At 32.8% G+C, this 17082-nt stretch overlaps 1 protein-coding gene across 1 annotated transcript; it reads left to right on the forward strand.

Moving 5' to 3' along the window:
• The first annotated feature begins 3274 nt into the window (after nucleotides 1-3274).
• On the forward strand, nucleotides 3275-16510 carry LOC127719554 (uncharacterized). The gene is made up of 5 exons (XM_052225767.1): nucleotides 3275-3428; nucleotides 5300-8428; nucleotides 8785-8937; nucleotides 10827-10948; nucleotides 14086-16510. The coding sequence occupies exons 1-5, from the start codon at nucleotides 3353-3355 to the stop codon at nucleotides 14131-14133; spliced, it is 3528 nt and encodes a 1175-aa protein (XP_052081727.1). The 5' UTR covers nucleotides 3275-3352; the 3' UTR covers nucleotides 14134-16510.
• Nucleotides 16511-17082: the final 572 nt, after the last annotated feature.

The following is a 17082-nucleotide window of genomic DNA, read 5'->3' on the forward strand; positions in this document are numbered from 1 at the left end:
CGTTCCCTTGTCACCATCGTATGGTGTTTATATATCTCAACTTGTTCGATTCGCTCGTGTATGTAACAATGTATTTGATTTTAACGAAAGAAATCTCTGTATTACTGAAAAATTATTACACCAGGGTTTTCGATATCACAAACTAGTCAAAACATCTACTAAATTTTATCATCGGTACAAGGACATCATTCGTAAATATAACTCAACATGCAGACATCTTATACGTTCAGGTACTTCACATCCTATCTTTTATGGTAATAGTCTATACAAAGAACGAAAATGTCGTCATTCACTTCAAAAGCTAACCAAACCTTTAAACAGACTTATTCAGAAGGGATATAGTTACGATACTGTTGTCAGATCATTAAAGATGACATATTTTGGATAAATTGTGCTTGATTTTCATATGATGAAGACATAATCTTTCAATCAGTTTAAATGAAGTTGTGGAGCTGGCATGTCAGTAACTGCTAGTAGTCCTTTGTTATGTTTATGTATCATTGTCATTATGCTTAGTTTCTTCTGTTGCCTATTTTGACATCGGACTCGGGCTTCTTTTAAACTGAGTTTACTCATATTGAATGTGTTGAATTTGTAGGTGACAGCAGTCAACCAACTATATTTCAAACGTATAACATTGCTCGAAGGCTACTTCCTAGAGATGTGCCTTCACAAATCTAATGTCATGTCAAGGAGCTGGGAATGGGTTGGAAATCAAACTTTCATCAACCGATTCGTGGTATCGACTGAATACAAATATCAGCATTCAATACACTTATGGCATTGTCTTTGCCGAAGTTGACAATTTTTCCATTCCAGTTTCACTGTCAGGGTTGATTGTAGTGATAAAAGCCGGAAAATTTGAACTAATAACTGGATCTGTTCGATATCAGGAAACAGAGGGAACACAAATGTCCGACATGTATGATGAAAGTTGTATGTTTTTTCAGTACAACTCCTAAAGACATTTACGACTTTGTTTCATCTGGATCATTCCTAGGTACAGTATTTGAAGGTCTTAAAAACAAAATTCCATCGTGGTTACAGTTTTCGAAATCTGGAGTTGGTTTACTTTCAGTGACCGATCTCAAAACAAATGTTGTGTATGGAAACAGTATAGACACAATTAATGAATGCACCGGTTCCCCAGTATTCAATGATCGCTTATACAGCGTTTTTATATTTGGAACTGATATGGCTATCAATATATATGGTAACCGTATACATGTTCCTGGCCCTCTTCAAGGCAATAAGTTCTGTATTATTGTCGACATCTGTCAGAATACTGGTGGCACAGTATTCCTTATGCTTCCACAAGAATCCCGTAATTTATTGGATGATGTAGAAATGTTGAAAGATATGACAAACAGTGGAGTGCGATTTAGACCAAGAGGGATTGGAGTGTCACTTCTACAGGGTGTAAATGTTCACTATAAAACTTCTGAACTGGAACTTTGGAATGGTGATGAACTATTTCAGTACAGGTAAATGTATCTAACATCATCATCTCAACGGTTTACACAAATGTACATCTCCAAACATTTTGCATTTTTTATGTTATATGAATGACCAGTTGTTATTGGCGTTTTGTGAAATCTATTAAATGATATTAAGTTGTGTATTGTCATATCCAGATTATAATAAATATTAAACCACTCACAGAGAAAGTATTGTAGTCATCGTGTAATTCAATTATCTTACCTACAACATATTCTGAAAGTTCTACCTAAGATCTTAACCTGTTGTGAACGGTTCTATCTTAGGTCTGGAATAGATTTTGACAGTTCCGAGAATAGTTTTGTAACAGTTCTACACTAGAACAGATTAATACTGATATTTATTTCGAGTTTCAGAACAAATCCAGCAAACTCCCCATGACTGCTAGTAATAATAAAACTGTTCTAGAATAGATTTGAGCAATTTTAATCTGTTAATAATCCTGACAGGTCTTCTATAGAACGGATCCTGGCAGTTATATCCTAGAAAAACGTTCGGCAGTTCTACTCTGTAATATATCATGACTATTCTACATCAGACCAGTTTTGGACAGTCCGACCCTAGAATAGAGTAGATTTTGTCTAGATACAACTGTTCTATGACAGGTTTTGTTGACAGTTCTGAAGAGAAGATAAAATTCATCCCAGCTTTACGGTCCACAAGAATAGGCAAATGTCTACATATTTTATGACGAATTCCAAATCATCTGGAGTCATGAAAAGTAAAGAATAAATTCATAGAGTGACACCAGTAAATCCCTTAAAAATCTAACAAATCTAAATAATTGAAAACAAACACTGGGGAAGTTTCTGGTAGTGGACATGCACATGCATATGGGGTTGGTCTAAACTAACATCAACCCTCATTGATTGATATCGTTTTATTGATAAAAAAAACAACATGTACAGATAGAAAGGACATGTTAAAATCGATGTGAACTATGTTAACGATGTGGACAATATAAATAAAGGCAACAGTAGTATACCGCTGTTCAAAAGTTTTAAATCGATTTAACTGAAACAAATCCGGGTCACAAACCAAAACCGAGGGAAACACATCAACTATAAGGGGGAAAACAACGGAACAACACAAACACTGAACTGTCATTCGTTTAAATGAATCCTATTCCAATGCATTACCTTAACCGTAGTTAGTACAACTTTTCATTTTTGTGTCAATGCTCTTCAACTTTTTATTTGATTTGGCTTTCCAACTGTTTTGATTCAATCGCCATCGATGAGTCCTATACAGACAAAACCGGCGTCTGGTGTACCAAATTATAAACTTTTGTATTTTGTATTTTGTATATGTTACTCTTACTATTCTGTTGTATCCCTTTAATCATATAGCTCTTATATTTTTTACGTATCTAAACATCTCTTGCTTTCAAAAGTTTAGCTTTCCGGGTTTCTGATGACAAATCTAGCCCTTCAGACGCGCAAAATGTATAAAGGTTTATTTTATTTTGGCTGGACGCACCTTCTAAATAAGACTAACCATTAGCCTAACATTTAATAAAGTGGAGAAAAAACATATAAACAATTTTTTTTCTCACCTAATGCATAGTTGGTCATAACCACTTTGACTTACCTTTCTTGAAATTTTGTTTTCCAATGCTCTTCAACTTTATGATCGATTTAACCTTCGAACAACTGATTTGATCCAATGTGAATAATAAGTGTAATGTAGACAAAACAATAATGCATCTACCGTACTTAATTATAAATTTGGTATTTTTGCTAAGTTTTTACATCAATACCTTCTTTTTTAGCTGTTTTTGGATTTATTTCTTGAAGAATGGAATGGTCTTATACAATTCAAAGATTTCACTGTTACACCTACAGTACGTATTCCAATGTTTGGGGAAGTGTTTGAAATAACATTTAATGGCTTGGTGATGGCTAGTTTGAACGTATACGTATCAATAGGAGGTAAGTGGATTGAATTAACCATATATATCATTGTTCTTGTTCATGCAATCTCCACTAATTTTATTTTATTTTGATCAATTGCAATATTTAATGTTTCGGTTAGATACATTTGAATTTTCTGCCGTACCAGTTAATCTATAGAGAAATCAGAGAAAAAAGTGTTGCCATTGTTTGTTTTTAGTACATCATGACTTTCACACGATTTGTTTGAAATTTACTATTTAAGTTATGCCGCAGGTGGGGCATTAGTTTCCTACCAATCCATATCTATGGTTTTTGTCATACAAGACCCCGTAAAAGTACAAGAGGACTGTGGCAATTTATATTCGCCTTGTTCATTTCTAAATCTGCCAAACATTTTTGATGCATTTATTTTAAAAGTTAAGCTCTGCTTTAATACTTTTTCCAATCAAACTGACATTTTCATAGCTTGTTTGCGAATAATTTTTCACTGTCAACTCTTTTTTTTTTTAAAAAAGAACAAAAACGAAATCGAAAACAGCTACACTTTACAATGTAGCATCGTTTCCTTTATCATAATGAATATTAGTTAGTATTAGATCATACTCTATTTTTACACAGCCAAGTTCCCATTCCAATTCAGTTCGAATGAATGTTGACTTAAGAAACAATCTAGCTTAGTAGGCTACCTTATAAAAAAGATACGCGAAAAGTTGTATATAGAGCGCTACATTTTTTATTACTGTAACTATGATCGGTCATATATATTTGTTAAATATTTGATTACGGTTTGTGTGTATTTATATATCAATGAAATTTAATTTTAATGGAATTGGGAGGTTGAATGCAACTTCTAGGCAAACAGTCACACTCTCATCACGGGAGTTCATTCAAAATGATTACAGATTATGTTCGGCTTTCACACTTAAAGTACAATATTTTCTAATATTGTCAAATGAAAAAACAAGTGACAGATTAATGTTGCTAGTTTCTGGATCCAATTGTAAATAATTTAATTTTGGATGTAACGCGTCTTCTAATTGGCTGACAGTGTTTTGCCTATCGGCTCATAGACATAATTTTGGCATGTGACCGTGACGTCATCAACTTTTTTCATAATTTACTCAGGCTTAAAATGGAATTAAGAATTACATTATAAGGAATGACTGTAATATTTTTTCTGTCTATTCGAAATATCATTATTAAGTGTGCACCACATTTTTGATGTTATTTCTTCATAGACAGAAAAAATATTACAGTCATTCCTTCAAAAATATATTATCAAATATATATATTATCATGCTTTGATTCGATTTATGGAATAAATATTGTTTAAACCAAACGAAAGCAATTAGCTAAAAATAGACATTTTATACGTTTTTCTCATTAATTCCTCAAAACTTTGTAGTTTCAGACTGACGTGATTAACTGTAATATTGGTAATGATAGCGCGCGACTACTTTTGACTAGTTCATGTATTCCTCCTATGTCAAAAGGGACAATGCAAAGAATAATAGTAATTAACTAAAGACAAAAATCAGGGATATGTAAATGCAGATATGTTGACTGTTATATTCTCAACTTTGTACATGATTCTCGTCACTGATGAGTTTTTTTTATAGACGAAACGCGCGTCTGGCATACACAATTTTAATCCTGGTATCTATGATGAATTTATCCGTACTAACATATAAAAACAGAGGCCGAAAATACCAGGTGGGATATATTTCGAAGTAAATCTGATTAAGCCAAAGCAATAAACCAAAGACAAAGTAAAGACAAAAAAATCCACAAAACACTTTAAAAACATGAACCCACTTTTAACTGGAAGAAATCTCAAGGATATATATTAATAGATTAATCCTTGTTAAATTTTGTTAAATTTTAATTATATCCTTTTTAACGATTAGGTTTGAATGATAGAATTTGGTGTGGAAACGGGGCTAACCCACCTGGTGTATTTGTAACTTTCCTTTTGGATGTCAATCCTTTTAGAAATATACCTATAGTTGGTGACTGGGTTTTTAGAGCTGGTTTTCGTGTTCGTGTGTTTGTTACAACAGAAGAAAAATTATCAGCTGAAACACAGATAGATATTGTCAACGACATTTCACAAATGAAAAATATGGTTGAAAAATATAGAATTCTGATCAACGCCTTTGTGAATAATATTATCGGTATCATTTCCAGCACTTCAGAAGATGCGATAAGTCAAATATTGACCTCGATTTCAGAACTTGAAGCAATACTTACCAAAAGGTTGGCTGGAATATCTGACTTGCAGTTTGTTCTAAGCGATGTCAAACAAATGTGGAAAAGGTATATAACATTAAAAGAACACACAGCTGTTTTACAAGATAAATTGGAATTTCACACAGGAGGATTTGCTGCAAACTTGTCTCATTTAATTGAGTCTGAAACTAAGAGAATTGGACGTAATATCGATGTAACTATATCTAAAATTACTACCAAGGTCTCGTCGTTGCTTAAGGAACATACTGGGTTTGGTGTTCAGTTCACTGGTTTTGTAAGTTTATTTTCACTCGATTTTAGTACAATGACAATAGAATTGGTAATTGGTGCAAAAAGTCTAGGGCAGTGTAGCAAATTTAGAAAAGTTTATGAACTTTTACAAGGCGAGTCTGCTTTTCGAATACTTGCAAGTACCAGTATTCCAATAAAACTTGGATACTTTTTGTCGTATATTAAACATCGGTCCTTAAGTATTGCAATAGGAGATGGCAAGTTTGTTGCGCATGCCCAGATTGGTGTTTCAATTCTCGGAATAAAAGCTTCTGGTGATCTTTTAATCAGTAACAATGGATTGTTTGTTACGATAGAGGGAAATGTTTGGAATGTATTTCTTGCAAGGGTGGAAATGTCAGTCGAATTAGGACGGAAATGGCACGATTTAACATTTTCAGTGAAGGGAAAACTGTTGGCAGCGTCTGAAGGACAAGGTACGTTAACTAGAAGAGATTCTGATTTTCAGGGTAGTTATTTAGATGGTTTAAGAATGTTTGCACGGAAAATTGCCGATGAAGCCAACAAAAGACTAACCACAGCTCAAAATGGCGTAACCATGGCTCAGTCGGCACTGATACATGCTCAAGCAAAGATTAGTAATGCTCAAGATGACGTCCGAAAGTTCCACTCAAAATTTGATGTTGCAATAAATAAACTTGACTACGCTAAAAAAAAAGTTGACGAAACCAAAGTTCCTTTTAAAAATGCACTTCAAACGTTACGTAATGCTCAGAGAAATGTCGATAACTTATGTCGGATAAGGGATTGCCCTTGGGTGTGTATGCCAGGAATTCGATGTGGATGGTGTAAACGTCGTACCAGATGTGTTCGAATTTCTTATCCTTGCTGTGGATGGACCAGTTGTATGTTCAAAGTACCAAATACGTTTTGTGAATATGCAAATTTGGTATGTCGAGGTATAAGGTATATTGCCTATTTGGCATTAGAGGCTGCTAGGATTTTTGTAAGAATTCCAATGATGATACTTGAAGCTGCCAAGGTTGCCTTAACAATAGCACAAATTGCAGTTGATAAAGCTAGAGTTGTTCTTTATATAGCGGAAGGCATACTGGAAGTTGCACAAATTGGACTAGAAGTTGCAAAAGGGGGATTAGAAATAGCAAAAGGGGCGATTGAGGTTATACGATATACTGTTAAGGCAGCGTTATATGTATTCGAACTAATTGTTCAGGGAATTCAACAATTGATTGATGTAAACAATTGTGGATTTGAAATAGAATTGTCAACGCAGGATAAAGCCCTGTTTCAAGTAGGTTGTGACGTTAAGGCTTTTGGATTAGGGTGGACAACTTTTCAGTTTTGGTTCGACTTCAGACATCCTGTGACAAGCACACTGCGAATAGCAAAAGCTACAGTGAATACATTATTAGATTCAGTTAAAAACGTTTTCGGAAAGAGAAAAAAGAGAGACATTTCGTTTAAGGCAATGTCAAAGATGCATCATGTTTTGAAATTATATAAGAGAGATACTTTTGACTTTTCTAATAATCAGAGTATGTACCTAAATGCAACAATTTTCCAAGATGAAAATAATGTAACTGATAGCAAACACACAGCTGAATACAATGATCGAGTAAAATACTTCGAAAGTAAATGCAAATCATTTAAAACTGTACATGAATTTTTAACTCTAACTGTAAACAATTTGCTGAACATATCAGCTGAAACAAGTGCGACTATGAATGAGAGTACTTCTTATAGAAATATTATTGAAAACATCACATCTTATTCATCTATTGATAATATGACACTAGAAACTTCAGGTATCAGCGAGGAATATGCCCAAAGCGACTACAACTTAACAGCCGAGGAACTGAATATAGTGCTTGAAGAAGTGAAAACAAACATGCTAGATGATCCAGTTATTTCAGAAATTGCAAACGTGACAGAAGTTGCATACGACATGATCAACTCTGGAATGGACGAAGCCAATTCCCTCCCAATCATAAAAAGTTGGCTATTTGAAATGGAAAATTTTACAGTGGATTATTTTGATACAAACGACTGTTTCGGTTTTCAGGACTGTCTTCAGCATACTTTTTCTGTTCTTTACGACCAATTTGCGGACATATCGATAGAAAAGACTGAACTGAGCAGAAATATAACGGTTGAAGTTGAAGACGTCTTTGTGAAACTAATTTTGAATGATTCACTCTCTACAGTGGATATATACCAGATAACTAGCGACCTCAATGTTAACTTAATTGAGTTATCGGAAGCAAATATGTTTTGTTCTTCGCCTCCAACGTTTGATTCGGTATTACAAAATCAAACCTTCTTGTCTGGAGATAAACTCAGTCTTGATTGCAATGTCACAGGAGATCCATATCCGCGTATATGGTGGTATTACAACGGTAGCCTTCTTCAAAATGAAACTACTAATGAACTTAAATATTTTGAACCAACGTCTAAGCATAGCGGTTTTTACAGTTGCATTGCTGGAAATATTGTCACAAATATCACATCAAAGACTGTATACATTCATGTAACAGGTAAATACTTAAGAATGTATGCCATTTGAAAGACGCGTCCTGTATAAATTTGAAAGGTCATTAGTAAGTCCCGATACTTTTAGCGTTCAAATATTTAAGCATCAATTTGGAGAGATTTGAAAAATTGCCTCTCTTGCAACTTCACTATTCAAAGTTCTGCTCTTTATTTATGATTTAAAAGCTGGAAGTTTATTTCATTATGCTAGTAATATAGACATGTGTTACTTACACACTATTTGTAGTATGAAGTTTCATTCTCTTTATGTTTAAAGATTAAACACAAAATTCTGTTGAGTTGGGCCAATGGTTTTCAATCAACTTTCGCTAGCTCAAATGTTTTAATAATTTCTGTTTAGAATGTACACCGGGAAGTGTTTATCTGTTTGGATACTGTATTGCATGTCCGAAAGGAACATACACAAATAAATGGAACCAGAATCACTGTTCGAACTGTCCGACAGGATACAAAACAGACGGTGAAGGATCAGTTCAGGATACGGACTTTTATGGTAAACTGATTAATATAGATATTATATTATACTATTCAGTAAAAAATATAAATAATGAACAGCCAATGAAGTATTAGCAAGAAAAGACCAGACAAAAACGTAAACAAAAAATAAAGACGAGAAAAAACGATGAATGTATTTTGCAAGTCATCACGCAGAAACGTATGAGTAAACAGAATAACTCCAAAATATTGCTAATATAGGTGCCCTAGTTCCAGGTCCGCCAGTATTTATCGCATTTTAGATTACGACGTGAATCCGATGACTGACAATGAGAAATCAACCGGTGAAGATAGACTGGACAAATCAACATAATCGTAGTCATTTATGCCACAGATAATGCGTGCATGTCAGCTAGGCAAAAATGCGTCTGCATTCCTTTCTCCTATCTGTTAAATGTCTGGTATAACTCCTAACAGTTTCCTAATATATACATCGTACATAATGTTCTTCAAATCAATAGAATGTTGCGCTTTCCAGACGATTCTACTGTATTTAACTTCAAAAATGATAACGAGACAAGCCGTTTTATGCATAATTGCAATCTTTTGTTAATACAATTAGAAGGTTTGTACTTGAAGTCGGTATTATATTTTGCAATAGAACTAAGGTCTTTTTTTGCGAGAAAGTTTTGATAATTAAATACATAATTTATAATTTAGAGATAACAAAAGAAGTCCAAACAATTTTAGAAGAGCTGTAATTAGACAGTCATTAGTCATCTTTTTATTATTATTTAAAGTATGAATTCGAAATTATGAGCAACGCTATTTTGTAACTGTTTTCGGTTTAAATGATCGGGACTAAAATAAGCTGATGAAACATAAAAGGTGTAGCAGGGTTTGGAAAAAAGATGTTTTTATTATTATTCGTGAATTCCATGAAATATTCAGTAATTTTGATTTATCTGCAAAAGAGGGACGAAAGATACAGGGATAAAGGGACAGTCAAACTCACAGATTGAAAACAAACTGACAACGCCATGGCCAAATACAAAAAGACAAGGCATTGAAAGTGGAAAGACTTTGTAAAGTACATTATTTTGTCAAATTTATTTCCGTACTCCATGTATACCTTACAACAAAATTATTTTTATTTACCTGGGAACATTATTTTATTTGGTGGCATTTTGTCCAATGTTATGGTTGACTTTCTTCTGATATTGTTTTACATCTTACCCACTTGTTTTATTTATTTTGTATTTACATTGTGCCATAGTTCAAATTTATTCGTTCAGTGTATGTTCACTTGTTTTTTTTTAATATGTCTTTTGATTGAGTTAAGCCATTTCAATTGATATTTTATAGTGTGTCTTTCTATGTTGTGATGTTTCACTATTGTTTTAGGTGGGGTGAAGGTTGGCGCCTGTTGAAGCGTTTGAGCCCGCGGCGTTTATTTGCGCCTGTCCTGACTCAGGAGCCTGATGTTCAGTGGTTGTCGTTTGTTGATGTGGTTCATAAGTGTTTCTCGTTTTTTATATAGAATAGACCGTTGGTTTTCCTGTTTCAATGGTTTTACACTAGTCATTTTTGGGGCTCTTTATAGCTTGCTGTTCGGTGTGAGCCAAGTCTCCGTGTTGAAGGCCGACATTGACCTATAATGGTTTACTTTAACAAATTGTGACTTGGATGGAGAGTTGTCTCATTGGCACTCATACCACACCTTCTTATATCTATAAAAAGGAAAATGAAAGTACGAAGACAATTGCGTTGTCAAATTAAATTTGACCTGAATAAAAGCGCGTCATGCAGCATCACAGACAATGCTCCTTAAAGCCTCATAACAGCTTGGAAGGTAATAATATTCGTTGGATGCAGTTCGTTTGCTGTTTACTTAAGTCAAATATTATGTGATTATAAATAACTGACTTACACATATTCACATTACAGAATCTACTTCTTTGGTGAAGATACTGGTTGGAACATTTGTTGGACTGGCTATTGTTGTAACTGCTGTAATGATATTAGTGAAAGTGACGAGAGCAAGGCTTATGAAAAAAACAACAGATACGGTGTGATATATTTAGTTGTTTATCAAACATTTAAGCTATATACATTAAAAATAAAAGATGTGGTATGATTGCCAATGAGACATCTATCTACCAAAGACCATATGCCGAAGATGTAAGCTATACATTGTCATTTTTTCTCTTTAACACATGGACAACATATGAAAAGAAATTTTAATGGGATCGTCTAGTATTGTGACTAAATTGAAATTTCACTATGCTGGTTAAATTTTTTTTAATACACAACCATAATTCTATTTTTTCATATATTTTTTTTTTATAATCAGTTTTTAAACTCAATTGGATTATGATAACATTTGAATGCGCTTCTTGTCGTAAGTTAAGTCTGTATCATCATGATACGAATGTTTTAATGGATGAACTGAGTTTTCTTCTACTTTCAAGGACATTTTATTTGGATTGTTTTATTCTTGTTTACTTCGCAAAACCAAAGTAATTGATAGTATAAGGAATATACTCTCACATAATAAAACATGTCTTAATTTTATAGTTGTATGTTTGTAAAGTAATGAATTTCCATATAATATAATCAAAAACATCATCTCCATCTATTAACATTACACAATCTAAAATTATTTTGATTTCATAATTTTCGATGTAGCCGAACAGGCCTCTTCTTTAATCGTATAGACTTTATGGCGAAATGATTTTTCGTGAGGAACAAAACGCATATAATCAAAAACAAGATAAACGGTAAACCTGCATTTTTAATGTCGTCCACATCAATGTAGTTCAGTTTTGGTCGTGTTTCGACCAAGTTAAGTAGCTTATTGCCCCTGAAAACCAAAACAAATTGATGTATTTCGCCATTTCAGAATCTAAAAGACTTATTAATTTCATTATTCGTTCTCCAAAATGAAAAGAACGTCATGTCATTGGTAGGATTTCAATTGTTTAGAACTTGTTAACGAATCTTAACGTTTTGGCTAACGCTGTTGATAATATTATCCAGAATTCATTAGATACAAACTACGAATTGATTAAATCAACTGACAGTATTCTATTAAATGGGAAAAGGTATGTTTTACAAGATTATTTGTAGTGAATAAAAAAAAACGATTAATCACAACTGTCAAGATAGCCGACACTTCAAAGAAACGGTTTATCTAATACCTTTCGAATAGTTTTTGAACACACGGATATCGTTGATTCCAGTTTGAACAAATGCGTTGACTGTCTAATATTAACTGAATGAACACTAGTCGTTGAATATGCCAGGTTAATTGATAAACAAATTCTTCTAAGCTTGCAACAAAAGTGATAATTGAGTTCTATTGTAAAGGGAAATGAAAAGGTTATTGTGATATAGTACATTATTATAAAAGACCTGTGACATTTTGACTGAGTGTGATAGCGGGTGATACTTACCTTGTCTACGCACTCTGTCACGTTCCTTTTTGAGTTCAAGCGATTCCCTCAGTTTATGTTTGCTACATTGATTTGCCTTCTTAATGGGTTTATGTCGGAGCCTTTTATAGCCGACCATACGGTATGGGTTTTTCTCATTGTTGAAGGCCGTACGGTTGCGTATAATTGCTTACATTCACTTCATTTGAACTTTGGTGGATAGTTGTCTCATTGGCAATCATACCACATCTCCTTATTCTTAAATTATGAGATTTGAACATTGTTAAACTAGAACGAATTCTACTAGCTGTTGATATTCCAAAGATATTTAACACTTAAATGATTAATTTTAAAAAATGGTATATTTACATGAAAGACTTTTGATTACAGTTTGACTTTTGGAGGCGAATTCAACTAAGTCATTACATATGGGTATCTTTGAATATCGTATTTTTTATATGAATATTGACTTTTATTATCAGTTGATTAAAACCATACTAAATAGTATTTTTATACACATATGCACTTTGACTTTGAAATCTGTTGATACCTATATTTTGGTATTGCACAAGGTCATGTTTTTCACTGATTCTTAGTACGTCTTTACACTAATTCCATTGGATATTGGAGGTGTACTGATTGATATATTAGTCTTAGATACATGATTTCTTATATAAGTTGTTAGTGGCTTTGAACTAGCTGTCAGTAACTATGAGTACTCTCAGATCTGTACTTTTTGTCTTTTTTTTTTTGTTATGGATGTATAAATACTCTGCCACGTCCGGTGCGTGTTTTTGTTAGATTTTCATTCTGATGAGTTAAGCCATTTTCAACTGATTTTAATAGTTTGTTCTTATGTTGTGCCTGTAACACCACTGTCCCAGGTTAGGGGAGGGTTGAGCGGTCACAAACATGTTTAACCCCGCCACATTCTTTATGTGACTGTCCCATGTCAGGAGCCTGCAGTTCAATGGTTGTCGTTGGTTCATGTCCGTCATATTTTTTTTTAAATTGTTTTGTTATGAATTAGCCGTTAGTTTTCTCAAATGAATTGTTTCATATTTTTCATGTCGGGGTCTTCAATAGCCGACCATACGATATGGTTTTTTTCTCATTGTTGAAGGCTGTACGGTTGTCTATAATTGCTGACATCTATTTCATTTGAACTTGGGTGGATAGTTGTCGCATTGGCAATCATACCACATCTCCTTATTTTTATAGAGAGATATTACCGTAGTTTTAACAACTTAGTTTGTTTAGTTGTCAGTGCTTTGCTATGGACATCATTTATAACTTACATTTCTTTAATATATTAATTATGCTATGTGTTATAAGTCTTCTTGGTAAAATAGTCCCATACGTATTAAATAATTAAACATTCTTAGCTTCAAATGTTTGAAATTGAGAGTACTCGATGTTGATAAAACCAAATATAAGAAGTGTTAATTTTAAATTTTAGATATGAACCTTTAATCAATTTTTCTTGACTTTGCCATCTTTCATCTTCGTAAACAGTTCCCAAAAGTTATCTGTGTGAGTGTGTGTGGGTTCGGTAAACTTAAACTTAACGTTTCAGCTTTTTATTTCCTTGGATGTGATACATATGTTATTGTGTGCGTTTGTACAAAGCATGTCCAGTTTCTCCAAAGTACTAAATACCTCTCAAGTTAATTAATAGTCCAGAAAAGATGTTCATGAAACATTGTGTGTATGATAATGAACAAAATGCATCGTCGCAGCAAATATTTTAACAATTTGATTCCCTTTTGTAGGCCTGTCTTACCAAGTATGCAGAGAACTCAACAGAAACCAGTTGTTGAATTCCAGTGAAATGAATTTCAGTGATTTTATTTCAGGCCAACAGCTAAAGAATACTGTACATCTCAATAATTTAATATATTAATGTTTCTGTACAGTAACATTCGGAATTGTTTATATTTGAGGACACATATTACACGAATATGTTTGACTTGATAAATTGTTTTGTCCTTTAAATTGTAAATAGTGAAATTCGTCAATACTTTCAAAATGTTTAATGTGACTGATGAATGAACAATAGGAACTAGTCTGGACAATAGTACACACATGTAAGGTGTGTTGTCATTATAATTTCATCAAATCATTAGGATTTAATGAAATAATGATGACAAAATTACCAACATGTGTGTACTATTGTTTACGCAAATGTGTAATATTGGACCAAAATGTTTCATTTGTATATTGTTTTCCCGCAATCAAAATGAGCCACAGCTTAGCCCAAAACGATATTTTACCTACATCATTCTCTATGTATAAGAGATATTGTAGCACAATTCAATTTAAGTAAAGCTGTCGCTTAACATCTTCATATTAATGACAAGTTCGCAAAATGATGCTTTTGGCAGATTTTGTAGTATTGCATTATTGGAAGTTGTTGGAAGCCCAAAGGTAAATACGTAGGAAAAATAGATAAATGTCTTTTTTGTTTATGCCTTCTCATATATTATCTGTTTGTGTATGTATATCTACTAAGAATTTATTTTAATCAAATTGAAAGTAGACGGGATGAAAAGGGCTATTCTTATTTAAGTGATATAATTCTAATCAGATCAAATTATTCATGTATTGGTCATTCATACAATCACACCTTTTGGATCGATCTATTTTTCATTGATTCTCCTTTAGATGCAATTCCTCTGAGACAGAAAGCTCGCTTACTTAGTACGATCGTTTATCATGTGAAGATGACCATTCCGTGACATCATTTTGATTTGATATTTTTTTCTAGGGTTATGGAAATTGTGACGATTTGTTTTGACTATTGTTTATATTGTAACACACGGAAGCAACTGCTTTGAGGTTGAATGTATCGTTGACATAACTATACGATTTGACATGGTTTTTTTGGGGAGTTACTAAATCCTGTGCATATTACTATTATATTGTAGCACAATCATTTATTATGAATATTAGACCTTTAAACTGTTTGGCAAAACAATTCCGCAATTGATGGAATTATTTTTATATCATTTGTAGTTAACCATACTGTTTGTTTCATCATCTTGATTTGAGAATGTTTCTGTCATTTAGATTTGACAACTCTTGCGAGAGTTAGAGGATAGTTATCGTTTCACGATAATAATGCCAATGCAAATAATATGCAATGTTTTTCCAGAAAGCTTTTCATACCTTGTAAGATTGTTTGTCGTTATGTGTACTCTTTCATCATTTTTTGATTTAGAAATTATTGTTTCTGTTATGGGACTTTGTCTATTTTTTAAGCTATTGTTTCACATTTTTGACCGACACTCCTCTTATATGGTTTGCAAGACATCTGTCATGGTACCCTTGTTAACAATATATTATTGTCATTTTGAGTTGACTGTTTTTACGGCGGTTGTTGGCTATCTTCATCAATACGCAGCAAATAGACTAGTAACAAATATAGTCACAACGTTTGACCATATCCTTTTTTTTGAGAGAAGCTTTTGGATGACATTTATTTCCGCGTAGCAATTTTGTGTTGTTTATTCCAATGAAAAAACTATGCACAATTTTAGCAAATCTGTTTTTTGTAGTTTTTTATTAACAAATATGAACACACTTTACATTCTTTTTTTAATTTCATGTACAATCGCATTCTTGATCAAGAGTACTAGTATTTTGCTGACAAATTGGGTATAAAACATGTATGTCGCTTAGAGCGTTTTCTTTATCTTTCTGTCTTTGTTTAACACATTGCGAATTGGGTAGACGATTGACAAATACTTTTTTGCAGAAGTTTTTCATTTAGTTAAATCTTTAAAATTCGGTTTAAAATTGTTACTTCTTACCAAACAAATATACAATGTTGTTGTTCATATATTTAGACAAGCGTTGTTTATAACCTTCGTATACGATATCGACCCAGCCTATATGATTCAGACTCTTAAAAAATATACCTATTATCATCTTAAGAGAACAAATTTCAGGAGCAACAACATATGTAGTACATTTTAAAAGTAAAGAAAGTATTTAGAAAATAATTAAAAGCCCAACTTATTTATCCTCTAGTGAAATGTCGTTTATATCGTGTCAATTTAAATGAAAAAAATATGCCAGGACTTAGATATCAGTGCGCGAAACTATGTAGATTTTTCTTTGTGTGGATTTTGCGTGTTTTATAGACTTTGGGGGATTTGATTTACATCTTTTTAAATATATAAATAATTTAACATTCGAAGTTGTTGTTATAATTTTACAATGCACATTGGTGACGTCCGCGATAAATAATATACGTACACATTCAACCTGTCTGACGTACATAATTATGTATTTTAAGTGTTGCGGTATTTTTAGATTGAAAGTTTTTCTGATAAAAAAGAGATAATCCAATTTGAATGTTATGCATGTTCCTTCACCAATATAAGACATGCATTCTATTTGTCCCATACTTTATACGTTAAGTATAAATTATGTAGAATATTCATTGCATACTCGGTAGTCTCTAATTGGCAACAATATGATTCATTTCGTGTAAAGGAAGATTGAAATAAGCTCAACAGGTATATGTAGGACCACAGACAACAAAAGATGAGGATCTAAACTTCGGAAAAACTAGTTTTATTAACACTCAAACCCAATAATTTCATTTTTGATCAGTGGAATGACAAATGGTACATACAAAATATTCAATACGTTATGGTTACAATAATTAATTTACTATGAAGTACCGGTAATAGTTAATCAAATATACACACAAACAAAATCTCAAATAATACGCAATTTCAAAATATATTATGTGTTGCAAT

The sequence above is a fragment of the Mytilus californianus genome, unplaced genomic scaffold (assembly GCF_021869535.1).
Source record: "Mytilus californianus isolate M0D057914Y unplaced genomic scaffold, xbMytCali1.0.p SCAF_11, whole genome shotgun sequence".
NCBI lineage: Eukaryota > Metazoa > Mollusca > Bivalvia > Mytilida > Mytilidae > Mytilus > Mytilus californianus.

Excerpts from the sequence above, each read along its gene's own strand:
- LOC127719554 (XM_052225767.1), top strand. The coding sequence starts at position 3,353 with ATGTTTGGGGAAGTGTTTGAAATAACATTTAATGGCTTGGTGATGGCT. Across the intron at positions 8,938-10,826 it reads TCAGGATACGGACTTTTATG|AATCTACTTCTTTGGTGAAG; the intron begins GTAAACTGATTA and ends TTCACATTACAG. Across the intron at positions 10,949-14,085 it reads TGAAAAAAACAACAGATACG|GCCTGTCTTACCAAGTATGC; the intron begins GTGTGATATATT and ends TCCCTTTTGTAG.